Source organism: Silurus meridionalis, chromosome 3 (assembly GCF_014805685.1).
Source record: "Silurus meridionalis isolate SWU-2019-XX chromosome 3, ASM1480568v1, whole genome shotgun sequence".
NCBI lineage: Eukaryota > Metazoa > Chordata > Actinopteri > Siluriformes > Siluridae > Silurus > Silurus meridionalis.
In genome coordinates, this window is record NC_060886.1 from 18,052,540 (window position 1) to 18,079,665 (window position 27,126).

Genomic DNA, 27,126 nt, shown 5'->3' on the forward strand with positions numbered 1-27,126 from the left:
TTATTTCCTCACTCAGTGTATAATCATCAGTGGGGAAAGTGGAGCAGGCAAAACAGAAAGTGCTCATCTCATCGTCCAACATCTCACTTTTCTTGGAAAGGTATAATATGCACTATTAGAGCACCTTATCTTTGAATAATACTGTTTTAATAAAAGCAAGACATTTTGCTACTCTTTTGATCCCAGGTTTTATAGTTTTTGCTGTTTTGCAATATGCATCATATATTCCACATTCTATAAGGATGCTTATACTATACATTAACCAGAAATACTTCTCCTGAATGATTTGAGTACTATTTAAAAATATAACAATGTTCTTCATGAATGCATTATTTCTTTCTGCAGGCCAATAATCGTACACTTCGGGAAAAGATCCTGCAGGTGAATCCTCTGGTGGAGGCATTTGGTAATGCATGCACAGCTATTAATGATAACTCCAGTCGCTTTGGGAAATACTTGGAGATGAAGTTTACACCCACTGGTGCTGTCATGGGGGCAAAGATTTCAGAGTACCTGCTGGAGAAATCACGAGTCATCAAACAGGCCACGTGAGAGTCACATGAGGCACAGAGCTGATTGTATCCATAATGCCAGAACAGAAATTGTTTACCTATTATTTTCACTGCTAGTCCTCAACACTTAAACTAAGTGGTGCAAGTGTTGTTGGTTTAACATGTTGATTATGTTTCTACTTTTTTTTTTGGCAGGGGGGAAAAAAACTTCCACATATTCTATTACATATATGCTGGTCTTTATCATCAAAACAGTCTAAAGGAATACAGATTACCGGAGAAAATAGCTCCCAGGTTAGATCATTGGATCAAACATTTTTCCAGATAAATGTTTAAAATATATCATTTTAATTTCAATAAACACATACTTGATGTTGACTGTATGATTTTTCCCTTTTCAGGTACATTAACAGTGCAAATGGTAAAGTGATGCAGGACATTGTGTCCAACAATTTATACAAGGACCAGTTTGATGCCATTCAGGACTGCTTTCGCATAATCGGGTTTTCAGAAGAGGTTGGTGTGGAATGCTGATTAGTTAGCTCTTAGCAATATTTTAGGAAGGATGAATAGTGCATAAACTGTGTCAATTTGTCATTGTTGCAAATTGTGTGCTTCATTAAAACAGTGTTTGCTTGGATTGGTGCATTTATGGTATTTACTCACAACTTTGACTGTTTCCATAAAAAGCTAACCAAGCTGATGTGTTAATGAATGCAGCATGATTACACTCTGTCCCTTTGTTGGATGATATTGTGCCTCACAGTTTATAGGACGAAACCAGTTCTTAAAAAGAGCATGTGTACATTTGTGCTATCAGCTGGGACCTAATAATAAGTTTTTTGGTTCGTCATACTATTTAATGTGTAGATATAGTGTAGATTTCTAAGATATCACTAAGAAGGATAAGTTAAGCATGTAAATAATCATTAATGGTATAAATCTTCCTGCCTATGCAAATGTGAAAAAAAACCTTCACACAATTACTGACTTTCCAGCTTTAAAACATTAACTATATATACTTGTCACATTTAAAGTGCCATCAAAACGGTTCTGACACTTTAACAGAAATGAAACAATCATACAAACTTATTAAGCTGCACAGTATAATAACTGTACAATTTATTAAAATCACAATCTTTGTTTCAGAGAACAAAAATACGTATTTTGGTTTTACGATTTCCTTCATTGCAAAGCAAAATGTCAGATTCCTTTTTTATGAGTCTGTGATGATATACAGTACCACTTATATAACATACCACCAGACACACACATCCACAATTAAATATATTTTATTTATTCTTTGTTTAAAATATCACACATGGTTAAGTGTGTGTGTGTGTGTGTGTGTGTGTGTGTGTGTGTGTGTGTGTGTGAGAAAGAGAAAGAGAGAGTCTTTAACTGAGCAATGATATGAATGCTAACACTTGCTGAAACGCTTGATTTTTCTTTTCTAAGAACCTTTCCTATGCAATAATGTTAATAAATGAGAGCCTTTATTTATAATGCTAGCCATATGAGCATGTGCTGCTGATAATATGAAAAGGCCGTTGAACTGTTTAATGATGACTGAAAATATTTTTATAATTTATGTTTACATAAAATATCCATTCTACTTTGCATAGGAAGTGAATTCCGTATACAGAATCTTGGCTGCAATTTTAAACACTGGAAATATTGAGTTTACCTCCACTACCTCACAACACCAAACAGATAAGAGTGAAGTGCCTAATTCTGAGGCTTTAGAGAATGGTGAGAGCTTGTTATATATCTAAAATTGCAAGATGTTTTTTGTAATGAAAATACACTGAACTATTAAAATTGTCTTTGTACATTGTATAATTGCTAATTATGTTTATAGTATAATAATTATAATGCTTTGTGGCTTTTTGTCATATAGCAGCACTACTGCTGTGTATAGGAGCAGAGGAGCTGCAGGAGGCGTTGACATCTCACTGTGTTGTAACACGTGGAGAGACTATAATTCGCACCAACACAGTGGACAAAGCTACTGATGTGAGAGATGCCATGTCCAAGGCTCTCTATGGACGACTCTTCAGCTGGATAGTAAACCGAATCAATGCTCTTCTTCAGCCAGACTTCAAGAGCTAGTATGTGAATTTATAAAACACTTGTTAAGTCACTTCTTCCAACCAGTTCAGAATTCTTGCTCCTCGAATCGATTTCAGCAGATTTGAATCTTTCCAACTAATTGATTTTTTTTTTTAATGTGAAATATTCACTCCTTTTTAAATAAAAACTATATATATATATATATATATATATATATATATATATATATATATATATATATATATATAGATGGATGGATGGATGGATGGATGGATGGATGGATGGAGAGAGAGAGAGAGAGAGAGAGAGAGAGAGAGAGATTAAAGTGATCCAATATGATTGTGATTGTCATTAAAGTGTCCATGTGCTGGTATGAAAAATGTCAAAGTGAAATGGTATAAAGTGATGCTGTGCTAGTCCAGTCCAAAGTGACTAGGTTCCACTAGTGCAAGTAATGCAATTAATCTTTTTTTTTATAATATTTATTTGTAAGTGAGCTGGAGAGAAGTCCAGGTGCCCAACTGCTGGGTGTTTTTTTTTTTTTTTTGGTTAAAACTCCGAATGGCCTGCGGGAAGAAGGAGCGGAAGTGCTTCCCTGAATGTAACAGAGAAAAGAGTACATTGTTGGGATGGCTGAGGTCCTTCACAATCTTCCTGGCCCTGGTCCAGCACCGCGTGCTGTAGATGTCCTGCAGGTTATACCTGCACCATTGAGAGCGTCCTGAAGGGTTGCATCACTTCTTGGTTCAGGAACAGCACCAAGCAGGACAGGTGAGCCCTCCAGTGGTGGTGCAGTCAGCTAAACGTAGCATCCACACCGAGCTCCCTAACTTCAGGACATCTACAGCACGCGTTGCCGGACCAGAGCCAGGAAGATTATGAAGGCCATCTCAACAACAATAAAGAGTTATAGTGTCTCTCAGTAAAGAGTGGCAAACCATGAAAGGAGTAGGTCAGTGGTTAGGATGTTTGATTTTTGATTAGAAAGTAATAAGTTATATCCCACCACAACGTATCTGCCACTGCTGGGCACTTGGGCAAGGCCCTTAACCCTCAACTGCTCAGTTATATGAATAAGATAATTGTAAGTCTCTCTGTACAAGTGCATCTTCCAAATGCATAAATGTACTAGATTTGTAAATGAGGTTTTTTTTTTTATGTCTATTGAGTTCGGTCTTTGCAGACCTTTCCCCGTAATAAGTTTGGTATGCGCAGTCTCTCCATCTTAAAGGTGACCTCGGTGTCAGCCAACACAGACTGCAGAATATTAATTGTCAGGCAAGAGGAGAAAAGCACAATGAAAATGGGGATTCTATAAATTTTTTATATTGTATTGCATTGAGAAAATACTATTCAGATGATTAAACAGACTTCAGAAGGAGAATAAGAAGCAGTTCATTGATCCAAGAGAATCCCTTCAGATAGCTGCGTGTGGACATGTCAGGGACTCTAATGCCTTCCAGTCTGCTTCACAAAATCCATATGCACCCGTTTCCACTTCAATCTTTCCTGGTTTCATCAGCATTGCCGCTAATAACTGTTAACTATGGCAGAAGGTGACCTTCAAAAGCTTGGTATATTTTGCAGTTGAGTACAAATGTGTCTAGAAGAGTCTGAGTCTCCAAATTAAACACTCCAGCATACCTTGTTTAGGTTGTTTGTTTTTGTGAAGGCTATGCAATTTTAATGCTTAACCATTAGAAAGACTCTAAAGCTACGTGACCATGGTACAATGTGCAAACGATATGTCTGGTCTCTGTGTTTGAAGCGCTGCAGAGAGTGGGATGCATGTGGGAATTTTGGACATATTCGGCTTCGAGAACTTTAAGAAGAACTCATTTGAGCAGCTGTGCATAAATATTGCCAATGAACAAATTCAGTTCTACTTTAACCAGCACATCTTTGCCCTTGAACAGGTGAGAAAGTTATAACCTCCTCTAATAGCTGTAGGTCCTGTGTCATTTAGCAATCCACAACATAGTTCAGTGATTTAGCAGGTTGTTGCCTAAAACACATATTTTAAGTGTCATTTGATTTTGTTTATTTTCTTTTTCATTTATTGTGTGTGTTTGTAGCATATACATACAGAAGGTTTGTGTTCGCATTTGTCTTGGAAGGCTGATTGCATAATTTTCCTCATTACCAACAGCTGCATTAGTGAACTTTATTACAGAGCTGAATGACAATATGATTTAACATGCACCACTCCCACATAGTGATAAACACACGGCACTGCTATTCCACAGCTCTGATTATAACATGAGGGGCTGTAGAACTCATCACAATAAATCTGCAGAAGAGTAGATTAAAATAAATATTTTGTTTCATAATCCTTCTGTGATAGCATGACAATATCATTTATTCAATTTGAATTGGATTGCAAATATATAGTATGTATACAGTATTTCACAAAACTCATTTCAGAAACCATTGTATTATATGTTCTCAAGGGACAGTACAATAGAAATGATATTTGGATATATTTTAGAGTAATCAATGTGCAGCTTGTATATCAGTACAGATTTATTGTCCTCTAAAAATTAACTCAACATACAGCTATTATTGTCAAAAAAGCTGCCAGCAAAAATGAGTACACCCTAAGTGAACATGTCAAAACTGTGTCCAAAGTGTCAATATCTGGTGTGAGCACCATTTTTATCTCGCATTGTCTTAATCCTCCTGGGCATGGAATTCACCAGAGCTGCACAGTTTGTTGCTGGGATCCTCTTCCACTCCTCCATAATGACATCACAGAGCTGCTGGATGTTAGACATGTTGCGCTTCTCTACCTTCTGCTTGAAGATGCCCCCCAGGTGCTCAATAGGTTTCAGGTCTGGAAACATACTTTGCTACTCCATGACCATCAGCTTCCTCAGCAATGCAGTTGTCATCATGGTAGTGTGATTGGGGTCATTGTTATGTTGGAAAACTGACGTTCGGCCCAGTTTCTGAATGGAGGGCATCATGTTCATGTTGGAATCCACGTTTCCCTCAATGAACCACATTTCCCCAGTACTAGCAGCACTAATGCAGCCCCAGACCATGATGCTACCACCACCATGCTTGACTAAAGCAAGACACTATTTTCTTGGTACTCCTCATCAGTGTGTTGCAGCACATTTTGGTCTCATTAGACCGCAGGACATGGTTGTGGGCTTTCTTGTGAGCCAGCTTTAGAAGCGGCTGCCTCCTGGGAAGTCATCCATGTAAACTGACTTGCTGCAATGTGCGGTGTATAAATCTGTATGGTCCTGTTGAATAGACAAAAACATGAACATGATGAATAGGACATGTGGCTTTGCATGGTTACACAACATACAGCTGTTATCACTTAGGGTGAATTCACTTTTGTTGATATTTTATCAATAATGGCTGTATGCTGAGTTGTTTTTGAAGGACAGTAAATCTGACTTGCTATACAAGCTGCACATTGACCACTCTTAAATATATCCAAGTTTTATTTCTATAGTTTTGTCTCTTGAGAAGATAGAATAAAATGATTGCTGAAATGTGAGGGGTGTACTCACTTTTGTGAGATACATTGTAGATTTTTCTGTAATTTTAGAGGTTGGCCATAGTAATGCAGTTGGATATTTGTTTGTTGTGCTGCAATGAAGGTCTATTCATTCATGAAAAATAAGGTGCCTGTGTCTGACATTTAACTTTGTGCTTCTCAGATGGAGTATCAGAGTGAGGCGATAGATGCCAGTCTGGTGGAGTATGAGGACAACAGGCCAATTTTGGACATGTTTCTGCAGAAGCCCATGGGCCTTCTCTCACTTCTGGATGAAGAAAGCCGATTCCCTCAGGCAACAGACCAAACACTTGTTGGTAAAACACTGCACAGGGCTCAGAGGATTTTCTGCCTTAATTAATAACCTCCTTTTAAGTTGCTGTGGTGTGTATTCAAACCATATATTTTTGTTTTCATAGAAAACGGTTATTTATTTAGTTATTCTCCTTTTATCTTCAGATAAGTTTGAGGACAACCTACGCTACAAGTACTTTTGGAGACCAAAGCGTGTGGAGTTGTGCTTTGGAATTCAGCATTATGCTGGAAAGGTGATGCATGTCTACTGAATATAAATCCACTTTATTTGTATCAAATCCATACACATGCTAATATTTGGACATTGTGTTCTTGAAGGTGTTGTACAGTGTGAAGGGTTTTCTGGAGAAGAACCGGGACACTCTTCCTGCAGACATCGTGGTTGTTTTGAGAATGTCTGAGGACAAATTGCTTCAGCAGCTGTTCTCCAATCCTCTCACCAAAACTGGTATGTCTCACAACAACAACAACAACAAAAAAAAACCTTATTAAAATAGTAAAGCATTCACACTTTACTGCCATTAACTTCATAAATTGGGCGTATGCAAATTCAGGTCATTGCCTTGTCAAATGTTTTTTCCCAGGCATGATGCTGTAGAAATTTTGGCTAACAATGAAGTGATGAATGCCTACGTATTGTATGTCTACTTAAAATGAGATCCACATAGAGTAGTGTTTTATAATATCACCACAGCCTTGGTGTCATTCTCACACCTTTCTGTTACCCCTTAGGGGTCAATCTCGGGGACACCTCATTTAAAGGTCAAACAGATTTGCTTTCACATGGGCTGATCACATGGAACGTGTCATTACTCACACTTTGAATGTCTTTTGGTAAAGGTCAGTCTGAGGGAAACACTATATACAGGTCACACAACTCTACTATCAAATACCTGGCCTGATGATGATTTGGTAGAGCCTTTTTGCATACACTCCCCCTCTCTCTCTCTCGCTCTCCTATTGTTCTTAACTAGAAATCCTCCTCTTCTTTTATCTCTTGTGTGGCTGATCACTGGGTGGAGAAATAGATGGATGGAAGAATAGAAGGATCTTTTCATTTGCACTAAGAAATCCCTCTCATTTCCCCACTGTTTTAGCTTTGTTGCTTCAGATTTTGGGGGTGTTCCAGCGATAAGGTTTTCAAACACTCAGAGGATGAGATGCTCATGTACAGCATCCACATCTCTGCTTTTCTTTATCAGTGTGCTGTCGGCAGGGTGTTTAAAAAAATTTAAAAAAAAAAAGAAGAAAGAAAAAAAAAAGGCAGCCACTAGGTAGGCTTCCAGGCCTCGGCTGGTAGATTTAGTGAGGAAAAAGGAAGCAGAGCATTTAATTATGTATTTCACTCTCTTCTGTAGATAAGCCATTATTTGCCTCCCATCTCCTTTCAGTATTCTTGAGTGTGTTTTGTTTGAGTAGAATTGAAAGCAGTATGAAGGCAGTCATTTTTCTACTCTTAATGGATAGAAAGAAAAAAGGAAACCTTTCTCGACTGTGTGTGTGCTTGTGTGTGTTTGTGTGCACCCATGTGACCACAAATGCAACCTTTTCTTTTGGGAGGCTAGAAAATAGCCTTTACTACATAGATGAATGTTTGTTATTGTAAATGACTAATCAGGAGGATGTTATAACAGTTATAACAGTTATAATAGTTATAATAGTCAGTACTGCACTGATTCGCCTCCACTATCTTAATGTGTATGTGGTTGTCCACTCTATTTATCCCTGCTCATCATAGCTGCCTGACTTTTTATCCTGATCCAAACCATTAGAAACAGCATCCTCCTTTTATGTCACAAATATCGGCAAGATTAGAATTTTGATCTTCAGGCCAGTATATGAGTGGAATTTAATTTGCATATGTTTATACTAAATTTTGGAGCTTCTTCTCTTATCTTTGGAATTGCAGCTTATCTGTAGGATCTGAAAAAAAATCTTTTTGTGCCTGTTGGTGTTTGCATTTTTTTTAACAGGCTTCCTGCTACAGTCTGCTTTTTACCACTAGGGGGCAGTCTGGATGACTCTCAACCAGACTTTAAAGTTTTTTTCAAATATATATATTTTTTCATCACCAAACAAAAATAGTTATTCTGTTACGAACTAATATTATTTTATAATATTATATATGGTGTTGAATGGATGGATAAGAGAATAAAATACTTGTGATTTCTGAAAGTGATTGGAATGCTTAAATAAAAATGGGTGGAAAAAGTACCTTTTAATATCCTTTCAAATGTGATTATGTAAGTGTACGAGTATTCATTAAAAAAAAAAAACTTCAAGTAAACTATAAATATGGCAAAAGAAAGAATTGTAGTAATATTCCAGCTATTTTGTTTGCATTTATTAGCAAGCTATAGGAGTTAGACTAGTCCTTACCTATGGAGGATGAAATTTAGGGATATGTAGCATAAAGGAAGTGGTAGCTCAGTGGTTAAGGCTCTGAGTTACTGATTGGAAGGTTGGAGATGGGCCCTTTAGCAAGGACCTTAAGGCCTCTTTCTTTTTTTGTAAATAGGGCAAATGTGATTACTGGTCTAAAATAGTCATGGCCATTCATTAATGCTAGACCTTTAATACAACAGTTTTAAAGGAGAAAGTCTGTCATTTAGAAATGAAATCTTGAGTCCATCCTCCCATTCAGAGCTCATCTTTGGGACTGGGGCCTGTCCATGTGGCATGGCTTTGTCACAGGAAATAGATTAAATTTGCATGGACAAATTCCCCTGAAGCCTGAGTACATCCGTGGATCATGAAGTTTGGTGTGTTTTTGTTGGCTATGTTGTAATATGCTCTGTGGAATCAGCTCTTTCAGCTTGTGGTCATACTGTATGTATATATTCCAAAGTTGGGCCTCAGTATAGATTTACATTAAACAGCTGTATAACAAAAATGTAGTTCTTTGAGGGAATAGAGTGTTTGACTGACTGAAGTCTCACAGCAGAAGAAAAATAGTTTTAGACTTTGAGGCTGGATCATAACCATAGAAAACACAAAAATAAAGAACAAAATCACATTGATCCAGTATCACAATCAGGTCCTCCTTGAATTGAGTTGCCTTATCTCATCCCTAACTACAAAGTTGTTCAAGTCAGTCACTAAATTCCCTGTGGATGTGGCCACCTCTAATGACTTTTGAGAATCAGGGGGAATCTCTGTCTTAATAAATTTTGTACATTGTTGAAAGCATTGTTCTAAAAAATAATTTAATTCAAAAGTCAACAGTATTATATTCTGAAATCCACATTGAGTCATTAGTTGCGAAAAACCACATCCAAGACAAATCGCAAGGGATGAGTTCAGGATTCAAGTATTACATGTACAATTATAATATAATATATGTTAGAGTAGTCTTAATACAGTGAGATGTTTTGCACAGTTTGTAGCAACTCTCTTCTATCATTTCTACAATTTTTATAAAAAATTTCCAAACCATGAGAAATGTTAGGTGCTGAATGTGAATCTGTTCGGCTAGCAAGCTAAATCAACCCACATATTGTTTTTGACTTTTGCGCTTGTACACCTGCCTTTAGGTCATTCAGTTAAGGTAAACTTAATAAACTGCTAAGCAAATATTTAACCCCAATCTTACTTTCGTCGCAGTGCTGTGAAATCTTATAGCTGCTTTTCTGCTGCAATATGGAGAAAGCAGTCACACTTTTGTCAGCTGTCAGAGAATCTCCAGATAAAGCGAGGCTGTGTCAAGCATCCAAAGCCCATTATAGCGTGCTCCCGCTTCACTGATGGATGCACCCTGACAGTGAAACATGCTGTTCAGAATGCCTCTGGCCTCGGAGCACGGGACACTGACGAGCAGAGGAGGCAGTGGAACAATCTCATTTGCCTGGTTGCTGACTTGATTTTTTCAAGAATAGTTCATATTTATTTAAGAATGATGAAGGGGCTCGAGAGCGATCGAGGCCATGAGTCAACGTGAGAGAAAGCATGCTCAAGCCAGTGAGAAGAGAGTAATATCTAGCAGCTCTCCTCAGCAGAAGTCAGCTTGTAACGGCTGCTGTCTGACAACTTTGATTGTCCCCTGTGTCGACAGCTCGAGTCTGGCCTTCTGAAGTACAAGGCGCACACAGCCTCTGATGAAAGCGAGCAGAGAGGTGTCATATTGAACGAGGGATTGCTTTTTAATCCAGGGCACATTGACTATTCTTGTCAATAGAAACTCAATACAAGTGCCAGCTTGATATTTTTTTTTCTATAGGAATCTTGCTGGGCTTAATTTTCAAAGTGAATGCACAGATGCCAGGGAAGGGTTTTTTCCTTCCCTCTCTTTCTGGTACCCTCTCTCTCTCTATATATCTCTCTCTCTCTCTCTCTCTCTCTCTCACACACACTCAACTCACTCTTTCTTTTTCTTTGTGTTGTCAGCATTTGCCAGAAGCAGCATACGTGAAGTAGAGATGATGGGTGTCATCCTCTTTCACTGAATTGTGCCTTAACGGACAGATGGACTGAGCGGATAAAAAAGCATGCATGCACACACCGATCTGGTTTTGCTGTTTGACCTTTCTTGAGAAACTGAACACAAGACTGTATCGAACTGTCTTGAGTATTACATCCTAGATATTTCAGTAAAGTTGCACCAAGCGATAAAGCAATACATGATCCTAGATCATAGGCTTGCTTGAAGCCCTAAAAAACACATCTCTTAGATACAGGAATAAAATATAAATGATTGGTTATGAAATGCAATATCTATGTAAGCCTATATTACACATGAGTAACATGGTGTGTCATTAGCTCTTTTTTTCTGAACAAATCCTTTTTTTATATGTGTGTATGTGACATGGAAATGCACCGACACGTTTCATGCTTCTCTAAACTTACTAATTCATTATGACAAATATGACCTGCTTATCTGTAGAGAAAAAGTAGGAGATGGAGAGATGTACTGATATAGATCAAAGGAGAAATAAATGAAACGTTCATTTAAATCTAGGAGGATGATGTTGATCTAGGCAGTGGCAGTGTGTATAGATCTCTACATGTACTCAGTAGGTCAGATAAGTGCAGATAGTCTCAGTGCTACTGTATTTAAACTTATTGTTGGCTAGCTCAAGCAAGACCTCACACTGGTTGGAGTATCTTGTGGTGAGGTATATTTGCATAGACAAGTAAATTTACGGTTACTCTAGGTTTTATTATGATTTTTATGTATTTACTGCATATTTATGGTACTAGGTAGTATCATTTTTTTCACACTAAATTAAACTTAGCGTAACAGTAACATTTGTTTTCTGTTTAATTTAGTTTCACAAGAATTCCTTTGTTGAAATTTCTTATTTACTGTATGTTTAGTGATGATTTAATTTAATTTTTATTAACCATGGTGGGAATGTCTTCCTCACACATTTATATTTTAATATTAAGTGTTAACACTACTAAGCACAAAGCGATGCCACACGTATGGAGGTTTAAGTACATATAATGAATTCTTCCTTTACAACTATATAGTTTCAGAGTTAAGTCCTATATTTTTGGTTTTTTTCTATTTTAATGTAATTTTAGTGTTCATTTTATTTTACTGTTTGAAGTAGATTAAGTCTTCGTTAACTATACTAGTCATGATCGGGACGTCACTTTTCACTCTTGGAGCTTTTATAAATATACATGCAATACATTCCTCTCTCTCAAGGTTTTCAGTACATGAATAAAACTTTCACAAATAGGGAGATCCTTAACTTCAGCCTGGTAGACAGTATTCGCTACATCACTATTCGTTTTGTATGCTGTCTCATTATTACTGAGTATTAATTCTTACTGTAACAGTACAACATTGCAATACACTGGATAAATAGCTTAAAATCTCCGTCAGTCAATATTCTTTATCTAGTCCATGTATCATGTCTGTGGGATGTGAATGAAGGGAATGCATCAGTTGAATTTGTGCCAACATTGATGAGTTCCTGCACCCTAATTGGATGTGGCATTCAGTGGTTAATAAAGAATAAATTATACTGGTTGTGGACAATTTAAAAGCATAATGTATGCTATGTTCCTTGTATAATCCTTGTTCCCAGATATATGTGTAGTCAACATTCCCACAAACACAGAAATGTCAAAAGATGGCAAGAAGGAAGCTGAATTCAATATTCTTGAATAACATCTGCTTAGTGAAAACTAGAAAACGGAGCAGTAGAGTAGTGTTATAGCACCAGATTCCTCTACACTGTATGCGTGTGCACACACACACACACACACACACACACACACACACACACACACGTATGTTCACTGGGTTAATGCTGCTTTCTGTTTCTGCGGTGGGTATTTTTTATAAAGGTGTGTGGCACATCTGTGCTGCTATTGTTTATTCATGCAGTTGAGCCTTTGAAATGTGTTAAAATGCTTCCCACTCATTATAAAACTCCTGCCACCCATGGATTAGCACTTTGATGTCACCAATCCTGCTTCAAAGGCTGCTTTCAGTACCATTAATCAGAGTTTAGCCTCTGAAGACTCAGCCAGAGAAAACATTTGGACATCTTGTGCAAAAAGTTTTGAAACGCACAGACTGCCGTGCATGTGCTACAGTGGGACTGCGTATCCTGTAGAGCTGTGTGTGTGCGTGCGTATATTTGTGTGCATGTGATAGTGGGAATGAAAATAAGGATGCTTTGCTGTGAAGTCTCCTGCACTGCTGTGTTTTGTGTTTAAACCCATTTCTGCTCTTCTACTTTAAGAGGTTTAAATGTCAGCAGTGCATATCTGTGTGTCTATGGATCTTTTAAGTCATTGCTACTGTATGCTTTATTCTAGAGAAGTAACTGAATACAAATCCAGTAAACGTGTACAGTAAACCGCACTCCAAACAAATACAAAGACAGGGTTTTGGAGCTTACCAAAAGGTTTTACAATATGCTTGGATCCCAAATGCCAAAATTAAAAAAAAAAACGTTTTACTCTATGCAGCTTTTAAGAACAGCTAATGGAAGCTTGTAGGGATCCTTGCCATTTAATAAAAATTCCAACCCCAGCTACTGCTCAAATACTGCACGAACGTCTCACAGTAGAACTGTGCTCCAGCTTTCTAAAAGATTTTAGTAATGATGTGTCTAGTTAGCTTTTCTGATCTTCCTGGAATGTAACAATCCCCCAAAACAATCTAAGGAAATATTTTTAGTCTATTGTTGTCATCTGGAATTTGAGTTATCAAAGACATTGTTGCTTTTAAATAGTTTGCTTAATCACATTAAATAGAGTTCCACATACAGAGCGTCTGATTCAGAGGCTGAAGAAAAGGTCAGAAAGTTCTGTTGCTATTTTGATATTTGAAGGAAAAATTGACTTTTCTAGCGTTTTTATTTTTTTATTTTTAAGTTCCAATATTTCTAAGGTGCATAAGATACATATAAAACCAATTCTGGTTTAAATCCAAATAAGAAACAGACTGAATATACTGCACACTATACAGATATAGATAATGGCATTGTGTTACACCTCTTTACACACTATAAAGATTTATCATGCTGCACTTTGTGTCTCTGTAAAACTTTCACTTTTAACCTTGTGTTACTATAAAAAGCTCATACATTACAGGTTTATAATGAGAAGGTTGTTTTTCAGGTAACCTGGCAACCTCCAGAGCCAGAGTCACTGCAGCATCCCGATCTCTGCCTCCTCAGCTCCATGCAGGACGTAACAAGGTAAGTGTAAACACACCACATGGAATAAAGCATCATTAGGGCATGGAGTTTTAGGGTTAGATCATTCATGATTGAATACAATGATAAGGGCATGTCTACAAAATGGTCTATTTTAAGCTTAAGCACACATGCTGAAGTAACTTCTTTGGCTTATACCACAGCGATTTATAATTATTATTATTTTTTTTAATTATTATTATTTTTTCTAAAGCTTTTTTCTGCACATAATTAAATGAATATATATTTAGTTTCCAATAAACAACCATTCTCTCATTATCCTTTCTTTTCTGTCTGTCTTGAAGTTGATGTTAAAGTGCAGCTGGTCAGATGGTTGATATACTGGAAGTCTTCTATCCTGTACATACTGTTTATGTAACAACAGGTTTAAATAAAAAAATTTGAACTGGAATCTCCTTAATTAAATGTTTAATATATATATTAAATATTGACAAAATAGAGAATGATGATGATCATGATCTATTAGGAGAAAAGCACTTGGTGTTCTTTATAGAAACACCTTCTTACCACCTTCTTCTAACTTCTGACCTTTTTTTTTTAACTTCTTAGTAACAATTTTGACTATAGTTTATTAATATTTCTAACAAAATTGGTTGTCTACACACAAAAAAAACCTTTTACCTGATAGTTTATTAAGTAATAATGCCAATATTTAAAGTATATTTGTTCTATTTCCCAAAGGACACCTAAGTTTTCCCAAAGGATATGGCATCCCCTATAGGATTTGTAGCTGTGAGCATGTAGCTATGTCCTGCAGTTGCAGTAACCTGGCAACATAGTGGTATTTCATACCTTTAAAGCCAGTCTGAATCTGCTTCCTAACAGAACTGTTCATAGCTTTAAAACACTGCCTTATAAAAGAACTGACTGATGAAACAGCAAAGCAAGACATTATGATTTCTATTTTGGATGCAACTACTATCTTCTTAATGCTAATATCAACATCTCGTCCCCCTGTGTATGAATACTTTAACTCCTTATCTATCTGTTCTTTCTATCTCTTTCTTTACAAACGACAATCTATCCTCAGTCTTCTAGGTATTGGAAAAAGGTAAGATTGTTGAACCTTTCAGAGATTTCTGAATTTTCTATCATTTTAGATTTAAATCTAGCATTTTCTTTTAAATGTAGGCAATGATTGAATAGTGTAAGTGGCTCAATTCATTTCTTATAATGTTTTGTGCATTATAACACTGCACTGTAAAATGAAATCTCTGACTGTTTAGATAGTGTTGCTAAATTTTCTTTAACAAAACAGTTCTGACATTATCTAGTTCAAATGATCGGCTTTTATTACGATATACTAGAATTTTTATAAGAAAAAACGCATGTTAACAGGGACTGAATAAACCAATATCAATTTTACAAAGAAAGAAATGATTGTTATATTATATTTTCTGAAAGTATATTTTTGTAACATCTATAGAAGGAGTCGGTAAGAGTTCAGCACAGAGGACAGAAGCTCTTCCCAGTTTCTCTGTAACATGACTAGCTATGTTTTGTTTGTGTGTCCCTCATTATCATGAGAGAAAAAAGTAGTCTAGTTTATATATTTAATGTAAGAGACAGCTTGTCTCTAAAATGTTTCTCAGCATTAATTGTAACTGTAAATGATTAAATATTATGCCATGTCATTTTAAATGAATGAAAAAATTGGAATTGCTTGTCAAATCGCTGTGACATAAGAACACAAGGGTTTTGGGATCTGCTGTAACGGGGAAAATAATCTCCTTCGTTGAAATACTGCTCTGTGTTTTATTTCCTGCATATCAAATGAACATAATTTCTGCCTGGAACTTGGTGAATATTGTATGTCCTGGTTGTATTAACAGCTAATGTGGCAGATATGAAACTTCAGCAAGCTACAAGAAATGCCAAAAGTAGGACAGATGTAGAGAAGTGAGATCTTGTTAAATCAGTCACACAGGACCCACTCTCATTCTTCTGTTTCTCTCGAACACCTTTTGGACAAAGTCAATTGTCAAAGCCTCCAATTACAGAATGTAGGCCCAGTAAAATTCTAGCATACCTTTTTCCTTTGCTCAGATGAAATAAAGTATTAAGATATGCACTTTGCTGCATAGATGTTTCATAAAATATTTACCACGTCGTTAAATTTGATGAGTCCAGAAGAGGAGATAGCTGTTAAGATCATATTGTGTTCTTGTTAAAACACCATTAAAATGCAGAAGTTGGCTTTGATGACCAGGTTTATTAGAAAAATGAATGCACTCTGCAGTATTAATGTCAGTGGTATGCTTTCACTTCTCCTGCCCTCATGATGTTGGTTTGAAGTGGGGTTTTTTTCCCCCCATGCCACGGACGATGAAGTTGACATTATTGCTGTCCTATTTTATTGGATTACATTATTTTATTTTAGTGCATTTACAATTCCAGAGGGGAGAGAGATTTAACCATGTGTTAAACACATTCATATACAGAAAAATAAAAACTGGACTGTGTAGATTTTGCAATACATGCTGTTTTCATTCCCTTGCATTTAACTAGTCTCATTAATTGTTTCCATTTGTTCAACGTTTTCCCCCTATTTATATCCAGACTAACTTTTAACAAGTAACTTTTTTTAGAAAGTCACAGATTTACTATATCATATATATTTGTGAGTATCTGTGGATGGACTTAAACTGAAGTGTATGGTGTTTAAGGTGGACACTATGGAAATGATGAGACACCCAGAGGAAACCACCAACATGAGAAGACAGACTGTAGCGTCGTACTTTCGTGTGAGTGTCTATAAAAGGCATCATTTGGTGTCCCATACTGGTGTCCTCTCACTATAAGACCTTTCAGGAGAAATAAACCCCATTGACAAATTTGATATATTTTATAGGATAATAGTAATGACTTTTATATTAAAATGTCTTTTATGGCTTTTGCTAAAAATTTGTTTCATAGACAGGTTTGCATATCCATTTTTCACTGTGTTTGTGTTTTTCTCTAGTATTCTCTGATGGATCTGTTGTCTAAGATGGTAATGGGCACACCTCACTTTGTGCGCTGCATTAAACCCAATGATGCTCGGCAGGCTCTGAGCTTCTGTCAGGAGCGTGTGATGGTGCAGCTAAGATACACAGGCATCTTGGAGACAGTCAACATCCGACGCCAAGGCTTCTCTCACCGCATCACCTTTGATGACTTTGTTAACAGGTAGGACAGCTCAGAGCCGTTGTAGCAGCCACTCAGGAGCTCTTGTACAACAAGCCCCATCACACAAAACATGGCTTGTAATTAGGCAGGGTAAGTGGGACAGATTCAGTAGCATGCAGTTATTAATGGGAAAACCCTGTACTCCCTGAGCGAAGGATGAGACGATTCAGGGGAAAGTAGCTCTTAAATGAGGACAGAAAGGAAAATGATGTAAAAGGCAATTTCTGGTGTATGCTTTAATAAATGTGAGCAGTTTGCTTTACTTAGAGGACTTTATAGGAATTTCTTTTAAGACTGAAAGACACTTTTTTTGTGACAGTCTTTGAAAATCCATTAGATGTTGCCATAACTGATTTCAAAAAACACCCAAAAATGTCAGAAAAACTGGTTTTGACTCAAATTTGCCAATCAAATTCCAGTAATATACTTTGGCACATCTATTATAAAAGAACATACATATATATTTTACCATAATCTAAGGAATAATATTGGTAATATTTTATTGTAGGCTTTCTTACCCTGTGTTTGTTTTATGCTTACAAAGATCGTGTTTTTTAAACCTGCCAGTTCGTTTAGTGGTAATCAGTCTGCCGAAATGTCTAAAACCTTGTGTAGTTTTCTCACACGGAGAGTTTCAGGATTTTATCATGTTGTGGTATAGTTGGGTGCTGTATTGAAATATCAGCTTTATCGGCTTAGTTTGTAACTGGATAACAGCTCTCAAATTGTTTGTGATGCTCCCTTGTCTTTGTGTTACCGTCGGGAAAGAGACCACTTGCACACATTACAGATGACAGCAATATCAAAGAAAAACCTACAAATATGTTGGCAATGAATTTTGTTCAAAAATGAAAGTTTAGACTGAATTATTCAGCTCTTTTTTTACCAAAAATGTACAGTGATCAAATCATTGACTTGTAAAAAGATTATGGTGAGGCTTGAAGATAAAATACAGTGAGTGACTGTGCCAGCTGTAAGATTAGATAAGATATACCTTTATTCGTCCCACACTGTAAAATAATTAACCAAATAAATAATTTGTGGGCTGCATTGAGTGTTGGAGTTTATTATCTTGGGTTAATCTGCAGTGATTCCAAAATACAAATCATATTACTGTGCAATTAATCCAGCACGCAGTTCTGTTTGACAATTTCTATAAAAAATATAAATAAATAAATATTTAAGGCAAAATTAAATACCTTCAACGCAACATACATTTATTCCCGACATTATTTATAAAAAAAGAATGTAACTCCACCAAAAAAATATTTTAAAATTCTTTCACTAAACATTTGTTTTAGTGATGCACCAAGTCTCAAATCAAGCACCATGATGCACACATCTGGCAATTTAAAACATCCAGGTAGAAACAAAGCAAAAGTTCCGTTGGGTGTCCTGATAATTTATGTAATTTAAAACATCATAGTTACTTTAAAACATTTACAAGAATATATTGTCTTCATGCTCTATGTTGACTATGGATTTATTTAAAATAAAAAAAAACATTTGCATAAAACATCCATATTTGTCCATGCCCATGTTGATTGGAGTATTAAAAACTTTAAAAGTTTTCATTTAAGGTACATTTAGAACAGATATAAATGTGCAATTAAGTTGCGATTAATCACGAGTTAACTCGTGACAATCATGCAGTTAATCTTAATTTTTAAAAAATTATCGATTGACAATCGTAATATTTATTTTATTAAACCCCAAGCACAGACTGTTCAGACTGCTGAAGTCAGGTCAACACCTCTGCAAACAGTTGGCACACATTGAGAGCTCAGAGCTATCTCAATTTATCCACTGGCCATTATGCTGAACTCTTACTAACCTGTCTACCATTACTTTGCAAAAGTGATATTAGTGCACCTGCATTTAGACTGTCTTCCCACCTTCTATACCTACTGCACTGTTGCTTTATTCTGCACTAGGCTCATTGCACACCACTACCACTGTATCCCTGTTCTCCAGTGTTACTGCTGCATCATTTTATTATTATTATTATCATTATTATTATTATTATTATTATTATTATTATTATTATTATCATTATTATTATCATTATTATTATCATTATTATATTGTTTGCTACATTTCTTTATATATTTAATATATTGTATTTTATATTTGATTGCTATTATTAAGATTCACCGTTCTTATTTGTTCAGTCTGTCAACCACTTTGCGTTTCATTGTGTGTTGAACACTGTTTAGCTGCGTTTGTGATATATAAAGTCTTTACTCATTTTTTATTTATGCATGTATTTATAAAATAACCATCGTATGAATTATTTAAAAAATAATAATAATAAAAATAAAAATAAAATATATATATATATATATATATATATATATATATATATATATATATATATATATATATATATATATATATAATTTTTTTTTTTAAGCTGTATATTATTTTCCTAAACTTATTCTCCAAATAATTATACTATACCTATACTATAGAAAAGATAAACATGTGATTTGCCTTGTAGTATATTCTATAACAGAACTGTTTAATATTCGAAAATTAATAAATACTTCCTGGCCAATCTAGGGTTATGGCCAGTTATTATATCAGCTCCTTTAATTAACATTGATGGACTACTTTAAAGAATGCTGGAAAAACTTTTTAAAGGGTCTGGAACACTCTCTCCCCACCCCCACTATTTTCTCACTTTTTCTTTTAGCTCAAAATGAAAATTTACATGTAGGTCATCTGCATTAGCATCTCACACAGTTTAGCACTCCTCCAAAAGGGACACAACAAACTCCAGGCGTTCCTCCTCTTTCTTGTTATCTTTTAGATCAGAAGACTGCCCTGATTATTTAGTTTTTCCCAGGACTGCCTCTATCTTTCATGACCATCCATGATATGCTTTGTGACCATTACATCTGTGTTTAGTGGATTTCATAATTCTCCGTCCAAGGCAGTAGAAGAGCAGGCCCTGATATGTAACTCCACTATAAACTAGCTTAAATTTGTATGACTTTATCAAAGCCTTCTCTGAAGTCATGGAAGTGTCCTCTTTGTATCCATCATCAAAGAGATTACAGGTATCAACATGAATTAATATAAAAGGCAGTGGGTACTGTTGTATCAAAGAGGTATTTTCACCGGGAAACACAATAGTTGTTATCTTGCACCATAAAGCAGATGAACACCCAGTATCAACATGGCCCTTCATGAGCCTTGATGTGTGTACAATGAACCTGAGGTCCTGCTGCTGTTACCGCTGCTTTCAAGTGTGTGACAACAGTGAACATTGTGAAAACACAGCAAAACAAGGGTTAAAGTCTTTCAGATTCCATGTATAATAAGCACAGTCAAACAACTATTTGAAGCTACAAACAATAGATACATACTATATTATAGTCCATAGATGAATGTATACTTAATTGTGCAGAGAATGCAGAGAATGTTTTTATCCCACAGCTAAGCCAACAATCAAGTGACCTTAAATTATCTACTTAATGTAAAAATCATTTAAACAAATAATTTAATATTGAAAGTTGAATGCATTTTACAGATTTTTTTATTACCTTTGAGTAATGAGTTGAAAAATAGTGTTTATTTGTAATAAAAATATAAAAGAAGAAATGCAATTGGAGGCAATGTTGTATGGTTCTTCAAATGCTCTGTATAAAACTCCAAGATCATCAGCAGTTTCTGCAATATTTATTCCAGCCTGTATTTTTTTCAAATGGGTTAGTGATGAACCTGTGTGCTTTTGCATCTGTGAATCAGACATGATCTTAGTGTATTCCTACATGATTACATGCACTGATTCATTAGTATATTTTTTCCTCTCCTCAGGTACTACTACCTGGCTTTCCGGGCTCATCAGAAGCCAGAGAGCAGTAAGGAAAATGCTGTCATTATTTTAAAGAAAGCCAAGCTGGACAACTGGGTTCTGGGGAGGACGAAGGTACAGCCATCATTCAATGCACACCATTGACTAAATCAGCTGGGCAATAAGATGATGAAATACCTGTTCTACACAACATAGCGCTGTTTTTCCCACCCCATCCATTGCATACAAAACAAACTCGGCTCTTTGATTCTCTTGCTCCATCTTTCATTCTCAGCCTCTTTCATTTTCTCTCTCTTTCTCTCTGAAGAGTTAAATCCCTAAGCAGAGAGGGGTTGTTATCTATGACTCTAATTGACCAGATGGTTGGCATCTGCAGCTTTGGAAAAAAAAAATAAAAAATGAGAAGTTCAAAGAGTGCTTTTCCCCTGTAAGCCCCTTGATTGCAAACATTGTGTGTGTTATACCTTCTGCACATGAATGTGTATTTTTATGTGTGTGTGTGTGTGTGTGTGCGCGCGCGTGTGTGTGTGTGTGTGTGAGACAGGTGTTTCTGAAGTACTACCACGTTGAGCAGCTGAATTTGTTGTTGAGAGAGGTGATGGCTCGGGTAGTGGTGATCCAGGCCTACACTAAAGGCTGGCTGGGGGCGAGGAGATACCGCAGGGAGAAAGAGAAACGCAATCAAGGGCAATTATCATCCAGTCAGGTACAACACAGCTACAGCCCCAGGAACCCTGGATTTCTATTTTCTAAGTGCTAAGTTTTTCACCTGACATTACTGATCAGTCAGATTGTGGGTGATTCCCTGTGCATTATTCTTAGAGATCAGTGACTTATATAACTAAATGATAGCATTAGTTACATTTTATTACTTAACAATTATTAGTTTATGGTTATACTTATTATTTTGCTAGCACTGTGAAGTCTGAACACATGAGCCATCAGCTTTGAATTTGACACAAGGTGAATAAACACACACTTCTCAGCCTATTCCTCTTTAAACATGCTGTTTTCAAATTCTTATTTAATGGGCCATGCTGTCAGCTCACTAATCACACCAAATAGGATCAATAAAATGCTATAAAAGTCTTTAAATATCCTTACCTTTCTGACATAATGTGCCTGTAGCTTGTCTCTGACCCAGTGAGCTGCCGTCAGCAAAATAATTTATATATAACCATGTGATTGGGTGATATGTGATTGGGTGCAGCAGAGAATTTGCTACAGAAGCCATGCTGGTTTGAGTTGAGTTGCTGCAATATTTCTATATTTTTGTCTGTTTCATATGTTTACAAATAGACCATTATCTGCTAATTGACAACAACTCCTCTATATATTTAAGCTTTTTTTTAACAATCTGTTATTGGACATTGTCTTTTTTTCCATTACCAATTACAGAATATTGTGCAACTGTTTGACAACATTGTACAACAATTTTCAAAGATTACACAACGATAACTCTAAAAACCTTGTTTAGAATAGTTTTTTACTCAATGGACTGCATCAACAACAGTCTTGAGTATTAGCATACTGACTGTTTTTTTCTTCCCAAATGCCATGTTTATTGTGATTCTTGTGGTCAAAAAATCATGTTTTTAGCCAAAAAGGTTCAAGGTTTTTTATTTGTCAGTGCCACCATATGTGCAGACATAAAGAGGAATCTAAATTCCATTTCTCTTCTCTCTTATCCATTGTCAATGCAATATAAAAGGTTTGTATAGGCAGTCAGTGCAATATGCCACATTACTTTTGCTGTCTGTCATGCACTTAAAAATGTTTCTAGAAGGGAAAGGGAAGGGCCATTTTCTGGTCACCTCCAGAGATCTCCTTATACTCAACTTTTACAGGCATTGTGCTGTTATATAATCGAAAATGGACAATGGATATACTCAATTATGTTGTGGATAGTTCCAAATTTCTAACCCTAATGTACTGTACCATATTGTCCAGTGGAAGACTACATATTTATCTGTTTCTTCTTCTTACTTTTTCTCTCTGTGTAGCCTGGAGGGGCTATTTAGCCCGTCAACATGTGAAGCGGATTAAGCAGGATCGGGAAAATGCAGCAGTGCAGATTCAGTCAGGTAATGATCTCAGCTTTGAGTAGCTACTGCTTCACCACAGAGCCTCCCTCCTTGTTCTTAGAAGGATTGTTGGTGGATTGTATGTCTATTCACTCAAATCTTATTATTATAAAATCTATTATTCACAAACAAAAATCCCATTATTTGTGACAAATAAAACCAATGAAGATAATAAATTAATAATGATATAGAGAGGAAAAGTTGGAGAGTTTGGGCCTCAGCATTTGGTCCCAATGTTTCAGTGGAGTGGTGCATATTGAGATCCTTTCTTTTCTTTCATCTCTTTCCCAGTGTAGGCAGTGAAGGAGCAGAGGAGGGGAAGGGGAAGGGGGGGTTGGTGGTTTATCCCCTTCTGTTTCCTTGCCACTTCCTCTCTCAAATTCCTGGCCTATTACAGCCCTCTCACATACCAGAAACAAGATGCCTTTTTATACTGTCAACCTTTTCATCTGAAATGTAAATGAATTCTTACTCACTGTGGCCTGGCAGAGATCAAAGCAGGCATATTAACCTTCCTGGGGTGCCCCCTCCCTCGCTCCACTACTCCTTTGAGGACATGTGGAGGGAGGGAGAGGGCGGGAGCAGGTTACTGAGGGAGGCAGGAGAAAGGGTGGGACAGGGAGGAGAGATGCCATTGTTCTGCTCTACTCTCTTCAAGTGCTGCTCACCTCCTCCTTGGCAAAGAGGCTGTTGCCTCTCTCTCTCTCTCTCTCTCTCTCTCTCTCTCTCTCTCTCTCTCCCCTCTCTGTGTCTGTCTTTATCACTCTCTTTCTTGCTCAACTTTCTCCCAGGCCTCCATGTGCCCAATATTAAAGCCACTTGTAAATAGACCAGATGAACAGATCTGAGAAAAGCCAGCTGACATGCTCTGGTTGATGTGGTCCCTCAGTATGCGTGAGGGCATCCTGATGTGCGTTTGTGTTGTTTCATTGTTGGGGGTTGGGAATTTTTTTTTAGTCAAGGGCCTCAAACTCTATGCTGTATCACTCCAGCACGTTCACATTGTTACATGCAGGTCCTTGAGTTTGTAGTGCTTTGGCATGTTTAACACAGACATTGCATGTTCAAAGCAAATAAATGAATCACCATGCTGGTATGTGCCGCTGCATATTCGATTTCTCTGTGTTTTCTTCACTCTTTTTACGTGTGTGTGTGTGTGTGTGTGTGTGTGTGTGTGTGTGTGTGTGTGTGTGTGTGTGTGTGTGTGTGTGTGTGTGTGTGATTAAAACTCTTAATACTGAGTGCATGTGGTTAGGTTGCTCCTCACTGCACTTTGCACAGCTTAAAATGGAACACTGTTAATTTTAATTGCTGAACCTCATTTAAACAAGAATATATGAATGTTTCTGCATTTTTAGTTCAACTGCTTCTCTTTCATGTGCATTCAGTTTTGGGTTGTTTCTCTATTCAGTTCATTTGTAATTCAATTATGTACAAAAGTAATTACTGATATATGATTGTAATCATGCATGCATGCTTTGGGTGTGGGTTTTAATGCCAAGGAGAATTTCCAAGTAAACTCCGGTTTGTTCATTTAGAAAGTGCTAAAGAAAGAGCTCAATCATGCTTTGGTAACTGGTCTTAATATTTGTCGCAGCCTACAGAGGGCACAGAATCAGAAAAGAGTACAGACAGAGTCAAAAGCAATCTTCAGCTGCTTCCAAATCAACCAGGTGTGTATGTGTGTGTTCTTTACACATCCATGTTTAAAGTTTTTGTCCCCATCGCTCTTATGTTTCAGTTGCATGTTTTGGTTACTTTTTAAAGTTATCACTTGAATTAATGTCCACAATAAGTTTGTGCTCTCTCTCTCTCACTCACTCACTCACTCACTCACTCTCGCTCGCTCGCTCGCTCGCTCTCTCTCTGCATGCTTGTGTGTATTTGTGTGTTTTTTCTCCAGGAATTTTTGTGAGCTTGTTTACATCCTAATTCTCTCTGGTGAAACTTTACTATTCTGTTTAATCATTTCTGGAGAGGATCCATATAGATTTATTTTGACATCAGCTGCCTATTTTCCTTTTGGATGAATCATTAGCAAGTGTTCATGCTTATTTTTGGGGAGTTTAGTTTTGTGCTGGAGATCTGAACCTTTTCCCTCCTGTGTGATAGTTTCTGCTTTTTAATTTTTGGTTTTGCATCAAAATTGTGTCTTCTCCAAGACTTTAATATTGAAATAGCAAAGCTATCTTTTGTTACACTTTTGTATCTTTTGTTACACTCTGAAGACAGTTGGGATTGAAATCAAAAGATGAAATAGATAAGAATTTAGATAGATAAGAACTAAATATGTTAAACAACATAGAGTCTGGCAACTTTGGTTTGAGATCATCTCATTTTTAGGTGAACATGAATATTGGAGCAGACAGTTTTCATTAAATTAAATATTAACTATTAATTACATTAAATATTTGACTGCAAGGGTGCTTGCAATAATTGCATGAAGCCAAACATGATGGCACCCAACTTTTTTCTGCATTCTTCTATGTGGTACTTTTTCAGGCTTATACTGCAGCTACCTTTATTTGTTAATTGCTTTTTTGGGGTTTCCTTAAGGCTCCTCTTCAGGAGGTGCAAAGCATGCTTAATCTGATTATGATTTGGGTTTTCTTCACACAATGATCTTTTCTCTTAACCTTTTGTTCGGCTGATCTGTTCCATATATGCTTGTTAGTATATTACCATGCACTTTTTGTATTTATTTTTTATTATTATTAATATTATTATTATTAATATTATTATTATTTTTTCTTTTTTTTTTTTTTTTATTTTTTTATGCAACATTTTAATAGTTGTATTGGCTATACACAATGCATGTGCAATGGCTCTGATTGATTTTTCCCCACTTTTCTCAGTTTCAAAATCTTTCTTTACTCCGATTGGACAGCTCTATGGCCTTTAAATTGGTTTATCTTTATGAAATGCAGTTTTCGTAGAAGAAACCTAGGAGAAGACATTCAAACTAATAATTATTTAATTAAAGGGCACATCTGGGCAACAAGAAAAAGCAGTATGTTCCATTAATGTTGATCTCTAGAAAATGGCCTGGTTCAGATAAAAATACCATATTGTTTAACACACATTAAAAATTTAAGTTGATATTCTGCTCCATTGTCTTATATTCATCTATCAATCCCTAACCAACAAAAATTGGCCTTGCTGTTCCAATAGTTTTGGAGGGAACTGTAGACTACTATTTACTATTTCTGTTAGTAATATTTTATTTTCTCCACAGGGAAGGTACATTTCAGAGAACAGGCTCTGACTGCGAAAACCATAAGGACAAGGTCAGAAATGAATACTTGACTATTGTAATGTGTTTCATGTACAGGTCAGTGTTATGAGTTCAGCACTCACCAATCTGCATATAAGCACAAAGCTTCTATGACAGATGTCCTTTTTGAGTTGTGAGAGACAGACAAAAAAGAGAAAGTTCCCACATTTTTGACTCCACTCTCAGCACAGAGGGAGAGAGAACAAGTGAGAGAGGAAGGGAGGTACAGCGAAGGAGTGAATCAAAAGGCTGGAAATCCGTGCTGGAGAGTAAATGCTAGCTTCTCCCTGAGGTGATTTGTCTTTGCGCTTCTCTCTCTACAGATGTTAGGGCCCTTTTTTTAGTAAAGACCTCAGGTTCTTTGCTAGCACTTTGATATCCTGCTCGAATTCAATATGTGAAATAGAGGAGCCACTCTGTGACTTGGAGCACATTGCCTGGCTTTGAAGTCTGATCCAATTTTTGCTGCTCACCATTTGATGTTGAAAGGATGAGATGAAGAAAACGTACAGTTTTTGCCAGTAACTCTGCTGAGCATATGTAAGATTAAAAAAGCAAAATCCTTTGGAGGATGTACTTAGAAATGTTAAGCAGATTAATACTTTCCTATAGCTCTTTTATTTAAAGATAAAAATTAAATATGTGAGGAAGTCTGCCATCGTTATTTCCAGCATAACAATTAAACCA

General features: G+C 36.4%; 1 protein-coding gene across 1 annotated transcript in view; it reads left to right on the forward strand.

The window, feature by feature from the left end:
- The window catches only part of myo3b (myosin IIIB), a 75,483-nt gene that overhangs the window by 26,680 nt on the left and 21,677 nt on the right, over positions 1-27,126 (forward strand). The window contains 19 exon segments of the mRNA XM_046845534.1: positions 17-100; positions 346-548; positions 708-806; positions 914-1,028; positions 2,138-2,264; positions 2,413-2,623; positions 4,354-4,501; positions 6,263-6,416; positions 6,559-6,647; positions 6,733-6,862; positions 13,996-14,075; positions 16,760-16,837; positions 17,056-17,261; positions 21,084-21,195; positions 21,626-21,767; positions 21,770-21,787; positions 23,085-23,165; positions 24,763-24,838; positions 26,401-26,452. Coding sequence (XP_046701490.1) covers positions 17-100; positions 346-548; positions 708-806; positions 914-1,028; positions 2,138-2,264; positions 2,413-2,623; positions 4,354-4,501; positions 6,263-6,416; positions 6,559-6,647; positions 6,733-6,862; positions 13,996-14,075; positions 16,760-16,837; positions 17,056-17,261; positions 21,084-21,195; positions 21,626-21,767; positions 21,770-21,787; positions 23,085-23,165; positions 24,763-24,838; positions 26,401-26,452 — 2,205 coding nt within the window.